Source organism: Phyllostomus discolor, chromosome 5, assembly GCF_004126475.2.
Source record: "Phyllostomus discolor isolate MPI-MPIP mPhyDis1 chromosome 5, mPhyDis1.pri.v3, whole genome shotgun sequence".
In the NCBI taxonomy this organism is placed as follows: domain Eukaryota; kingdom Metazoa; phylum Chordata; class Mammalia; order Chiroptera; family Phyllostomidae; genus Phyllostomus; species Phyllostomus discolor.
Genome location: NC_040907.2, coordinates 20616381 through 20630317, shown reverse-complemented (window position 1 = coordinate 20630317; position 13937 = coordinate 20616381). Strand labels below are relative to the sequence as shown.

General features: G+C 44.3%; 1 protein-coding gene across 1 annotated transcript in view; it reads right to left on the bottom strand.

Annotated features, from left to right (window-relative positions):
- Window positions 1-5870: 5870 nt before the first annotated feature.
- The window catches only part of KPNA6 (karyopherin subunit alpha 6), a 40765-nt gene continuing 32698 nt past the window's right edge, over window positions 5871-13937 (bottom strand). Inside the window, exons 10-14 of the mRNA XM_028511224.2 lie at window positions 13779-13857; window positions 11888-12013; window positions 11443-11570; window positions 9393-9571; window positions 5871-8593 (exon numbers count right to left, since the gene is read on the bottom strand). Coding sequence (XP_028367025.1) covers window positions 8406-8593; window positions 9393-9571; window positions 11443-11570; window positions 11888-12013; window positions 13779-13857 — 700 coding nt within the window. The 3' untranslated portion in view covers window positions 5871-8405. The remainder of the gene's footprint in view (window positions 8594-9392; window positions 9572-11442; window positions 11571-11887; window positions 12014-13778; window positions 13858-13937) is intronic.

Below are 13937 nucleotides of genomic sequence, written 5' to 3'. Positions count from 1 at the left end.
ACTCTGGAGGTCCGGAAGGAGCCAGCCCTTCTTCACAGGCTTCCGCTTTTTCTTCATTTCTATCGTTCAGAAAATGATTCAGCTCCGAAAGCTTTGCGCTTGGCTCTTCTCTCTTGCATACTTTCACTACCCTTCCTCTCTCTGTTGTGAACACGTATGGCCGTCTAGGAGCTGAGGACGAGAGACAGAATACTGGGCAGGGAAGCAGGGGACCTGTATTGCAGTCCTAACTTCGTTCCTCATTTGCTCTGTGACTAGGCATTCTTTTCTCTCCCAGGGCCTCAATTTCCGTATTCAAATAGAAGCTTTTAATAACAATAGCAGTTCTCTGAGTGCTGACGACGTGTTTTACCGTTAGGTATTAGCTTCACTCTCAGAACTACTCATCAAGATAACTACTACTTGTTATTCCTATTTTACAGGTGAGGACGGTAAGCAAATGTTAAATAACTTTTCCAAGGTCACATCGCTATTGAGTGGTTAGAGCAGGAAGTCCGGAACTCCTGCACACCCTGCCTCCCACTTAGAAGGAATAACCCTCATGGCCCACTTACCCTGAGGAGGAGTTAACTAAAAACTTGTGAAAGTATGTATTTTCCCCCTCTCCATTACTAGCACGAGTCCCTCTTAGGAAGGGGTTGAGGTGACCCTTTAAGAACTTTAGCCTCAGCAGACTCCTGAGCCTTTTCTCGGACTGACCCACCCTCCTTTTGCACAGGGGATAAAAGTGAAAAAAAGTCAAACTTTTCTCCAAATGTGAGATAATTCTTTATCCAGTTGCATATAGATGATGGAATGAAAACCAACAATCCACATTCATAGAATTTAATGCGTACATGCCTGGCTTCGATTTCCTGCCAATCCTGCCCACCCCCTCTGCGGTATTTTTGCTCCAGATATTTTATTATTTCCAGGTTTTTGCAGTGGCTATTCAGCTTCCAAAATATTTTTTTCTGGCAAAAACCAATCTTTTGAAGCCCAGCCCAAAGATTACTTCAGCGTCTTCCAGTGCTCTGCATGCAGTCTGTCCTAGCTCTCCGCGCCTGGATATAGAGTTCTATTACAGCATTAGGCATTGAAATTATTTGCCAGCAAATCAATGAACATTACAAGATCTGTTGGCTAAATCCTCTGGGCCTAAAGCCTAGGATTTCTGGGGGCAGAGAATGTTTTAATTGTGCAAATCAGCAGTGTTTTAGGGACCTTAGGATGTGAAATATTACTTCTGGACAACAGTATGGTGATTGCAGGGGTGGGTGGGTGGAGGTGGAAGGGGCTATGGGAGGATAAATAGTAATGGAAAAAGTACAACTAAATTTTTTTTAATTAAAAAAAAAAAAGTTGCCCTGACTGGTGTAGCTCAGTGGGTTGAGCGCGGGCTGTGAACCAAAGTGTTGCAGGTTCGATTCCCAGTCAGGGCACATGCCTGGGTTGCAAGCCATGACACCCAGCAACTGCACATTGATGTTTCTCTCTCTTTCTCCCTCCCTTCCCTCTCTAAAAATAAATAAATAAAATCTTAAAAAAAAAAGATGTTAAAATGCAACAACAAATCTCTCAATAAGAAAAATAGAAAAAACCCTGGCTGGTGTGACTCAGTGGATTGAGTGCCGGCCTGCAAAACAAAGGGTTGCTGGTTGGATTCCCAGTCTACGGCACATGCCTGGGTTACAGGCCAGGTCCCTGGTGGGGGGCATGTGAGAGGCAACCACACATTGATGTTTCTCTCTTCTTTCTCCTTCCCTTCTCCTCCCTAAAAATAAAATCTTAAAAAAAGAAAAAGATGTTAAGTGTTTTTTCCCAGTTAGGGACTCCTGGGTAATGGTCTTTCCCTTTCTTTAGGCAGCACAAGTTCACGTTTACCAGGTAACACTGAGAGGTGAGATGGTATAATAATATGGTGAAAATCAAGCCCAGAAGTTTTGGAATCCAGATCTCAAGAAACCAAGGCCTGATTATTTCTGGAAAAGCATGTTGGAAATCTGTTGAGGAATTAATATATAAATCAGGCCTTGATGGATTTCCATAGGAAGAAGCTGTTCGATGCAGGTAAAGAACATAATAAGCAAGAACACAGTGAGAGGTGGAGTAATGTCGTAAGGATCAACAGTGGCTTACAGGGGCCAGCTGGGTAATGAGTAAGTATGCAAGGAATAAAATTTTATAAACGTGAGTTAAAAAGTTACTTGCTTCTTTGCTATCAAAGGAAATAGCAACAATATTAAAATCTGCCACGAGACCATTGGGAATGGTGGTGATTGTGGTCAAACAGAGGTCTTGCAGATTTTTAAGCAGAAGTTCAGGACTGGTGTTGCCAGATATTTTTTCAAGATAAGACATTTTTACTTTATATTTTATTTTAAATTGATTTTAGAGAGGGAGGAAAGGAAAAAGAGGGACATCAATTTGTTGTTCTACTTATTTATGCATCCATTGGTTGTTTCTAGTATGTGCCCTGACCAGGGATTGAAAATGCAACTTTCGCGATGCTCTAACCTTAAACACATTATCAGCCAACCAAAATCCTCCTTTTGGGTTGAATCAACTTTTTGGCTGCTTTAAGAATGGATCTAAACCAAGTGTCACAGGTTCAATTCCCAGTCAGGGTACATGTCTGGGTTGCAGGCCATGACCCCCAGCAACCGCACATTGATGTTTCTCTCTCTCCCTCCCTTCCCTCTCTGAAAATAAATAAAATTCTAAAAAAAAAAGAAAAAAAAAAAAGGATGGCTCTAAACTGAAGCCAAGTACAAACCTCAGTTGACTGGTTCTTGAACAAGTTGTTTACAGGAAAATGTCTCAGTTGTAACAAAACTTCGGGTGTCAATTCTCTACCTGACCACCCCTTCATGCTTGATACCTGTATGACCAGTTTCAACAGGAAATTCAGTTTTCACACAAATCACTTTAACAGTTTTCTGGAGTGAATTAAGTTCAAGAACTCCTCAGTTCTCAAACAGTCTGTGAGCTGTAAGACCTTTATGGGCTCTCTGAGCTGTAGTGACAAAATGCAGATCAGTGGTTGCTGGGGGTTGAGTAAGGGTTCCTAAGAGACATGCAGAAACTTTTAGAGGTGATGGATATGGTTCACTATCTCGATTGACGTGATGGTTTCATGGGTACATATGTCAAAACCTACCAAAATGTACATTTTAATGTGCAATTTATTGTATGTGTTATATTTCAATAAAGCTGATTTTTAAAAAACATCTTTATAGTAGGAGTAGGCTATTGCAATTCTTAATTCCACTGTTAGGCCCAGAAGTTTAAATACCCTCTCTTCATTCACTTCAAAAAAAATCCAGTCTAGGATCATCCCAAAGAAGACAATTTAGAACTTTGCAACAGGTTTTTATTTTTGCTTTATATCTATTACAGTGTTTGAAACCTAAAGAAATACATTTCTCTTCAAATTTGGATGTGTATATAAATATCATTTGTCTGGACTCAGCGCACTCAATGCCACGGTTTCTTGGCCTCTGTCTGCTCTGAAATCAAGCTTTGTCTGTCTACCCAGGGGTCCTGAGAATATAGAAAATAGCCAGAGTTTATAGTTCTTTGAAAACTAAAAGCAAATTGATCCAGAAAGAAAAAGCCAGTGAGAAAAAGGGTTCAATTCACCTTCCTAGGGTCTGTAGCTGGTAACCCAAGCTGCTTTCGAGGGACATCCGGTTTGTCTTGGGTGGCTGGGACTTCATAACCCCTTCACTTCTTTAGTGGTTCAATCAAAGGCAGTTCCCACAAAAGTTGGCTAAAGAGCCAATACCCAACTACAGGGCCTGAGGGTTCTCATAGAGGTGGATGGACTCTTTAAGCCATCCTGAGTCTGAGGCTCCCAGCCTGTCTCAGGATCAGAGCTTTGATTTCCTTCAGGGCATAGCAAGATTTTCTGTCCTCAAACCCAGGGGCTGATAATCTGACCTACATAGGGGAGCAGAACTAGCATTTAGCAGAGGGGTTCAGGTATGTTCTAATGTGGATATCAGCAGCCAGGCTGGCCCAGAAATAGCAAGGGAGGCCCAAACTACACACTACACAAACTCTCCTGCGGTGTTCTGGGCCCAAAATTTAATGCTGCCTCTTCTTTCATACCCAGTTTTGGTTCTGCAAACAGCCCAGACCTGAGGCAAAATGCCCTCGGAGGAAAAAATAACAGCTTTAATTCAGACTTGGTTGGTACTGACCTCAAATTCTTCCCTTGCTATGATCTTAATCTGGGGCTGGGTCTGGTGGCTGGACAACAGGATAAATCATTTATGACGGCCTTGGCCAAAGAGTAGCTAGTGCCCACAACATGGATCCCCACAGGGCCACATTCAAGCCATAGCTTGTTGGTCTAACAAAAGAACCCCAAAGGTAAGAGAGAAAAATTACTGGACAATATTGGAATAGAATCCTAAAATGGCTATGAAAAAACCTACTGTGAGTGATTTTGCAGTCTCGCACTCACTCATTCCTAGGATAGTCCTATCTAGAAGATGTTGCTACTGGTTATGAGCATTTTCCTGTGGTTTAGTGAGCCAAGGAAGCAGGTGGTCATACACATTCCTGAGGCCCCCCCGCCAGCCCTACAGGTCCCTATAGTTTCCCTACAGGTCCCTATAGTTTGTATAGGGACCTGGAGAATGTGGCTCTCTGCTTTCTACTGAGAATCCAGAATCTGAGCCCATAAGATGAATCTACAGAATACCCAAGATGATGGACACCAAGCTGAGTGGGTCTCAGGGAGAAGAGATGTGGCCTGAACATACATGCGCTGAGGCATTCAGAGAGGCGTGTGTAGATGAGGAGGGAAGTATTGCCCAGCATTCGTCTTCCCTCCTAGTTTGCTAGAAATAGGATGTAGGGAAAAGGCAGGCAGACACGAGAAAATGGAAACCCATTTCACTCTGTAGACCGTTCTTCCTTTTAAGCTGGTTTGGCTTGAGAGAAATAGAAAGTTTATGCCTGAGAGCCTTCTTTTGCTCTTCCCTGACTCAGTACAGTAGCAGCTATAATCTGTGCAGTTCAGCTCCAAAAACACAAACAAACAACAACAACAAAAAAACCCAGGGGGGGCAGCCCCTGGAAAGTAGCTTCCAAGGCAAAGAGAGTAGAAGGAACAGATCTAAGGGTTGTAGGTAATGGGGAACAAGGCTCTCTGGAAGCTGAAGTCATCAATACCTGTTCCTTGGGTCATTTGTCCCCAATGACCCAAATAACCAGGCTGGCCAGCTAAAGGTGGAACCCACCACGTGGTTCTAGCAGAAGATACAGTTAACTCCAAGGCCGGGTAGTCACTGGGGATCACTCAGAACTGAAGGCAAGCTTCTAAGACCAGAGATCCTGTTAGTACTAGAAGACGAACTGGAGAGGGGAAGCCTAGAGGGGCTGGCAATAAAGAATAGCTGGCATTACTCAAAACAGGATTTGAATACTTTAGCTAAGAAAAAGGTTCCTTGTCCCCTTAATCTACACCTCCATCCCCACCAAAGATTTTTAAATGGACATACCAGCCATGTGACAAAGTATGAAGACTCCAAAACCATGTATTATCAGGCTGTTCCCTACAGGAGGCTGGCAGCCCTCTATCCCTGCTACATCTGCTCGGAAATCTACCAGAAAGCCTCTGACCTCAGCTAGGCCAGGGTCTGGAGTCCGACGGGAGCTGCCCATGAAGAGTGGCTGTCAAGCCATGGTTAAAGAAATACTATTTTGCTTTCCAAGATGGCCAAAGGAGAGGAGGAGACTCAAAAGATGATGTCACTCCCTCTGTGGGCTGGAAGAACTTCACCTGTTGACGGAAAGGGGTTGGAGGAAGATTATGGGAAAACACGTTGAGGGAGACAGTAATGAAGGAAAGCTCCTGGAGGCCGCTTTTATCTGATGAGAAATCTGTCCTCATATTGTGCCCTGGGAGACTTCAGCCTTTGAAGTCCTTAAAGAAAACTGACTTTAAGCAGCAGCTCGAGGATCAAAAGTCTTCCGTCTGGTACAGGGCCCAGAGCAAAAGGGAAAATAGATTTTGGGGAATAGTTGGGAAAAGCAGGATATGTATGTCTGACAGTAAGAATTTGGCCCCAATGCCAGGGACTTAACTATTGCTTGAGATGTACAAAGTAGATCCTAGTAAAGTGCTTTCCCTTTTGGACAAGGGTTGGGGTGGGGCGAGGGTGGAGTTTTCCCTTGAACTGTAGAACAGTTTTGTAATGGGAGTCCGCAGGCCATGTGAAAAAGGTCCTGCCTCTTGCCTGCCTGGGAGACTGGGGGTTGACAGTCGTCGTTCCCAAGCTGAAGAGTAGCATCTGACTCACTAAGGTGGTCCAGCATTGGTGTGACTTCTCAGTGAAAAGCTTTAGCCCATACCACCTTTCTCGGAAAATGGCTGTGGACTTGGATCTCACACTAGAAGGAGGGGCAAATTCAACACCAATGGCTGACAGTGAGCACCTGAACTTTAGATCTGTAAGTAGAGGGGCATGGACTTCACCTGAGACAGAGGAGGTGTGCAGAAACGGGAGCGAGAAGGGCACTGTTTCTGGGGGAAGGGAAGAAACACCTTGAGCGGGGCACCTCTGCCTGACCGGAGCTGCACCGCAGGGGCAAGGCAGACTGTGCCTCCTCACGGTTGGTCTATACGCAGCTGACAACTCTCTCCACCCCACCCCCCAACAACTGGGCTTTACTCTCATATGTAATCCACCAAAGCACAGGCAGGCCACTGTGGCACTGCATTCACTTTACTCAAAGAGGAAAAAAAGACATTACGATTACAATTGTCACAAGGAAGGGCAAAACCCAAACCAGGTACAAGGATTCCAAACAGGGAAGATAACAATAACTCACAAAAGACCTGAGGCTGCCACGTTTCTGTAATAGTAACAGAAGAACCATGTACATTAACTTATGTGAACAAGGGCCTTTGACACCAAATCTGAGAAGGCAGACTGCTTCTGGGTTTCCCGATGCAAGCGGGATGCTCAGCAATAAGGATTACAGTGGTAGACTTCACCATACCCTGGGTCATCCTTGCTTCCTTCAGGTGCTGGGACAGTAAGACCAGGCTGACCTGCTGTGTAAAGGTTCCAGAGCTAAAGCTGGTCCCAGGTGGGGGCCCGGAACCCAAGCAGAGAAGAAAAAGATCAAGCTCAGGCCTCCTGAGTGAGGGAGCTTCCACGTTTCCTTTTGGTCTTCCTCACAGTATCCTACTTATAGAAATTACAACAGTTCTTCCTCTCGAGACCAATTAAGATTGACCTACTTAATATACAGAATATAAAAAAATACAGAACTTTTTGACATTCTCTCCTTTAGAAGTAAAATATACATGATCCAACTATGGAAGAGGAAGAAGAGGAAGAAAGGCCAAAGGCAGGGATCCCTGGCTATCCCAATACAGGACACTCTCGCTCCAACCTCCTCTGCAACCTATGGGTCACCAGAGCAAGGACTTTCTCCTCGGGAGAAGGAAGGACTAGAGCCCCTTGTCTCATGCTTAGGAGGAAATACAGCTACCTCAGAGGCTCGTTCATCTCTGAGGGGAAGTTTCAAGTAAACAAATGAAGTCGGGTCGCACCATTGGAAGGTGGGTAGGAAACATGGGATCAGTAGCGACACATGGGAAGCCCTGTCTGAAAGGCCTGCGCCCCCTGCTCCACTCCCACGGGTGTACTTGCCCCAGGAGAGTGAGGGGATCTCCCAAACTAAAGAGGTCTGGGAAGGGGTTAGAGGGAAGAGAAGGAAGGGCCTTTGTCTCACAGTGACCTCCCCCCTCAGCCTCTAGTCCCAGACAATGCTGGCAGCTGGGATTCCTAAAACCAGGAACTCACGGTTCTTGGAAAGAGCAATCTTAATACAAGAAAAATGTGCAAAAGAAAAAAAATTAAATAACTCAATCCAAGCATACAAGATTAATATTCTGTCAGAGCAAGAACACTTTGTTTTGGATTTCTCCCCTCCCATCCCACCCCCATTTCTGGAATATTCCACCTTCTCAAGTACCCAAGATAAGAGTTACACAGATCAGGGCAGAGAACTGGGAAGGATGAAGGAAGATAAAGGGGACAAAGTCACCACTAAAGAAAAAATAAAAATAAAAAAGGTGCAAAATTGATTACCTCAGTCCTCCTTTGTCTACCCCTGGGCTCCTGGGTTAAAGACATATGTGCAGCCAAAATATAGTGTGAGGAAGAAAAACCCAACACGTCCCCTTCTTGTCACAAAACCCAAATGTGAGCCTCAGATGGTTCTGTCTGTCCAGAGGGTGCTCCCTCCAGGGAAGGGGGTGGAGCAGGTCAAGAGCACAGTTTCCAGGGCAGCAGAGGTGTGTGGTGGCTGACGGTGGGGGCTGCTTCCCCCTCACCGGAGGGCTGCTCTTCCGCTGGTTGGTGGTGCTTCCCATCCCATCCCCTCCCCGGAGGCAGACATTATAGCTGGAAGCCCTCCATGGGGGCCTCAGGCTGCTGGAAGATGAACTGCTGTTGCGTTTCATCCACTTGCGGAGCCAGGCTGCTATCGTCATCTTCTACGCCAAAGTAGTGCTCAATGAGGTCGAAGGCCTTCTGGTAGATCTCCTGGTTCTCGTGGCTCTGGAGAAACTCAATTTTATCCAAGCCTGTGGTGTCAGAAGGAAGGAGGCAGAGTGAACTCGCACAAGTGCTTTTCTATGGCTCTGTGAAACATTTACCTGTTTTTCTTTCCCTGAGGTATGTTGCTGTTTATAAACACAAACATGATCAGATCCCTTTTTGCTGTGAAAGAGGAAAGCCAACATTTCCCTCCAAACTACCTGACCCCAAAGGAAAAAGACCAAAATGTCAGTTATAAATCAGAGGTTCTCGTCCCGATTCTGTGTTTAACTACCTATGTGACCCGGGCAAATCATTAGCCTCTCTGAATCTCTCAAGAGATGAATGATGAGTACATTCTGCACTCTAATTGGAACTTGCTAGAAACTCAGCTAAAAACACACCTCCAGTGCCTGACTGTATTATCAGTTCTGGAGCTTTCCTTTTGCATCTGTATCATATCTATTCACTGGGTAGAGACCATCAGAAAGAAGAGATCTAATTGTTCCTCAGAGGGAAAAGGAACTGTGGAATCGAACCCTGCTTTCAGGCCCTGGCCAGGTAGCTCAGTTGGTTAGAGCATTGCCCTAATACACCACGGTTGCGGGTTTGATCCCTGGTCAGGGCACATGCAAGAAGGAACTAACGACTGCGTAAATAAGTGGGACAACAAATCTCTCTCTCTATGAAATCCATTTAAAAAAAAAAGAACCTTGCATTCAATGGTGACTCTAAAAAACATACACCCTCACATATGTGTACAACTCTGGAGACCTACCGTCCCAAGACTCTGACCTAGAACCTCTCTACCTAAGGCAGAGATGATGACTGGGAGAGGGCACATACCGTAGGCTTCTTCGATGAGGCCACAGTAGGGATTCACCCCCGAGCCACTGCGCTTGCCCTCTTGCTCTCCGAGCCGAAGGATGTTCTCCAGTCCATTGAGAGCCACCTGCACAATCTTTGAATCCATCACAGTCAGCAAGTCACACAGGGGTTTGATGCAGCCTAGTGAGACCAGGTACCTGGGGACCAGAGAGACCAGGCAAGTTCCAAATTATTGCAGGTCAAGGGAGGTGCTTGATGCCTACGATCTCCCTCATACATGTCAACATGCTGAGCGATCCAATCTCATTGAGCCTCCGCAACCACCTATCCTGAATCTGAATCTCTCCACCTTCCCAGTGTTAATGGTGTAGTTCAGCAATTTTCAACCTTTTTCATCTCATGGAACATATAAACCAATTACTAAAATTCTGTGGCACACCAGAAATATATCTTGACTGATCTGACCAAAAAAATTTTTGATTCATGTGCACCAGAAGGCTACTGTTGTGTTAGCTGTTGTCATTTTTCTTTTTTTAATTTGGCAATCTAAGGGAAAAGAGGTCAGTGCCCGTGACTAAATAGTCAAGTATTGCATGTTTAAAAATTCTTGCAGCACACTGGTTGAAAATCTCTGGTCTAGTTCATTTCCATGTGAAAGTCTGCCGCAGACTGCTCCTCTTCATCTCTAATGTCTCCTTGCTGCAACATTACCATTCTAAACACATCATTTCCATGCGTAAATACTTTCACAGTCCAAGCTCTACCGAGACAATACAGACCCTCTCCAATCTGGCTCCTATCCTCCTCTCCTAGTATCACTTCTCATCATTCCCTTCTAAGGACACTCCATTCCAAACACGCAAAGGATTCCTAGTGTCTGGTTCTTGTACCTTTACTTATGTCTTTTCTAATCCAAAAGGCCGCCCTGACTGGTGTGGCTCGGTGGCTAAAGGCCTTTTACAACCCAGTATTTACCCTTCAAAGATTAACTTAATGACTATGCCTTTTCTCGTATAGCTTCATACAGTCAGGTGTTGCAAAACAAAATTTTAGTCAACAACGGGCTTCGTGTATGGTGACGATCCCATAAAATTATAATGGAGCTGAATAATTCCTATCATCTAGTGACATCACAGCCATCACTGTAACATCACAGTGCAACACATTACTTGTTTGTGGTGCTGCTGGTGTAAGCAAACCTGCACTGCCAGTTGTACAAAGTAAAGCATACACAATTATGTACATTACACAGTATCTGATGAGGATAATAAATGACTACGTTGCTACTTTATGTATTCACTATACTATACTTTTTATCGTTATTTTAAAGTGTCCTTTTTCTACTCATCATAAAATGAGTTTGCTGTCAAACAGTTACTGTTACGCTGGCAGCAGCCTCACACACCTGGTGCGTCCCGTGCCTCTGGATCACACCATTTTCTCTCGTGCCTGATTTCATCTCGTGTTGTTCTGTGCGGTAACGTGTGGTACAGGCTTGCAGCCTAGAACAGCAGGCTACACCCTACAGCCTAGGTGTGTCGCAGGCTAGGCCATCTTGGTTTATGTAAGTGCACTCTGTGATGTTCGCACAACGACAACATCGCCTACTCTCAGAATGCATTTCTGTCATTAAGTGGTGTGTGCACTGTACTGAATATATTTTCCTTGCTGAGGGCAAGACACTTGTCCAATTCCCGCCACTCCTACAAAACACACAAACTCAAAATAGCTTTTAGCTTTTCCCACATATCACTCCCAAAAATGATTTCCCAAAGAACCTGCTCTGATGAACCACAGCAAGCATGGTTCTCCTTGATTTGCACTGGCAAGTACATGTATCTCTGGCAGGCACGAAGAGGTACAGGAGAGACAGATGCACGTGCATAGGTTTCTATTTCCCAGAGGGAAAAGAGGCACACGGTCTACAGGTATCTATTCCAGCCGCCAGTGACCCTGCAGCAGTTTATCAGTTAGAACCTACTGCGGCTGGATGGGGCAGACTATCCCAGGAAAAACAGTTTGGAGGCCACACGTAAACCGTGAGCCGAGAGGGTAACAAAGGGGATACCTGATCTGCTCAGGAGTTCCTCCAGATGTAGCATTGGTGATGGCCCAGGCTGCCTCTTTCCTTGTACGGAACTCTGCTTTCTGAAGAATTTCAATCAACACAGGGAAGATGTTTGTATCTATGACAGCCTGAGAGAGGATTGGGGTGGGGTGAAAAGGAAAAAGCAAGTCACTTCAAGAAGAGACATCAAATCCAGCCCACAAATCAGCTAATATTTACACATCTTCCTTCCCTGGAAGTCTCCCTTTGTCTTGTTACATAGCTGAGAGGCTACAGGGGAACCTGGCTTCCGCTACACAGAATCTTTAACGAACAGCACACTCACAGACCCCAATTTCTAAAGGGAAACAAACTCTTCTAGAAACAAATATTCTAAAACCTCTCATGTCCCTATGCCTTCTCACCTGACATCCCTGCCCCCTGACCTCCCTCCCACTTGTTCTACCTGTATTTGAGCCCTGTTGCCAGCAGTAATATTTGAAATGGTCCAGCAAGCTTCTTTCCGGATTGACTCCTTGGGGCTGCTCAGCAAGTGGAGGAGGCAAGGGAGCGCTGAACAGTTGAGAATGACCTAGAGCACCAAAAGCACAGGTAACAAACCAAAAATTAGATAAATGGATTAATCAAAATTGAAAACTTTTCTGCATCCGAAGGATACCATCAACAGAATGAACAGGTAAACCACAGAATGAGAGAAACTGTATGCAAATCATATACCTAATAAGGATTAATACCTAGAACATATAAAGAATTTCTACAACTCAACAGTAAAAAACCAAGCAACCCAATTTAAAAATGGGCAAAGGATTTGAATAGACATTTCTTCAAAGAAGATATATAGATGGCTAAAAAGCAAATGAAAAGGTACCAAACATCACTTGTCATTAGGAAAATCCAAATCAAAACCAAAATGAGACACTGCTTTACACTTACTAGGATGACAACTATCAAAGAGCCCAGAAAATGAAGTGCTAACAGGGCCAGGGGAAAAACTAGAACCCAGTACTTTGAGGGTGAAAATGTAAACTGGTGCAGCCACTACACAAAACCCTATGGGTGTTGTTAAAATATTAAGCACTAGCCCTGGCTAGTGTGAGTCAGTGGATTGAATATGGGCCTGCAAACCAAATCCCCTGTTGGGCATGTGTGACAGGCAACAATACATCAATGTTTCTCTCCCTTTCTTCCCCTCTCTAAAAATAAATAAAACCTTTAAAAAATAAAATAAAATATTAAGCACTAAATGAACATATTATCCAGTAATTCCACTTCTGGGTAAATATCCAAAAGAACTGAAAGCAGACATTCAAACAAATAACTTGAATGTCAGTGTTCAATGCAGTACTATTCACAACAGCCAAAGGTGAAAACAACCTAAGTGTCTATCAACAGATGAACAGATCAACAAAACGTGGTGTGTGAGCACAACGGAGTATTACTCAGACATAAAAAAGAATGAAGGTCTGACAAGTGCTACAATATGAATGAACTTCAAAGACATGCTAAATGAAATAAACTGACACAAAAGGACAAACATACATGGTTCCAATGATATGAGGTACCTAGAGTAGTCAAACTCATAAAGAAAGTAGTACTGTGGTTACCAGGGGCTGGGAGAGAGGGGGAATGAGGAATTATTATTTAATGGGTACAGATTTTCAGTATGAAATTAAAAAACTACGGAATGGCTAGTGGTGATGGTGGAATAACAATATGAATGTACTTAATGCCACTGAAACACACACTTGAAAATGGTTAAAGTGGTGAGTTTTATGTTGTGAATATTTACTCATGCATGCACACATAACAATGACCTAGAAAATGAGAATGTGGGTTTGAGTGAGATTTCTCACCTGTAAGAGAATGTCAAGAATCCCCCCAAATTATGCCAACTACTCAAGAACCAAAGAATACCCAGATCTCCAGCCTTTGAACAGAAGGAAACCCTGTTCGCAGTGCCCTCCCTGGAGGTACTATTAACACGAGATTAACATGAGGTAGCGTCCAAGGGATCCTAAAGGTCTAGGAAGCAGAAGTAAGGTTCCATAGCTTCGAGTATTTTGAAGGGACCAGGACTCAAAAACTGTTAATTACCTTACAATGCTCCGGGTACTAAGTCAGGTTAATTTAGTGTTCCTTCAAAAGCACAGAGTGGATAACGACTAACTTTCAATTTATAGAAAAAATGCAAGTAACCAAGTTGCTCGTGATTGTATAGTAAGTGGCAGAGCTGGACTTTCCCACTCAAGCCCATGTCTTCTCTCCTAGACCATGCTGCCTCTCCTCGTCTTTGGCAGGGAAGGGTTCTGTCCACAGGCAGCTCTCCTCCTCCTTACCTGGGTTTGGATGTCATCCCCAGTGACGATGTTACCCACAGCTCTTAGTGCAGGAGAAGCCACTTTGTAATCGTTATGCCTGCGGAGGAGGAAGATGTGGTGAGTAAGAGGCCAGCACACAGCAGTCAGCCCTCACGACCACCACGGCTGAGAGCACGC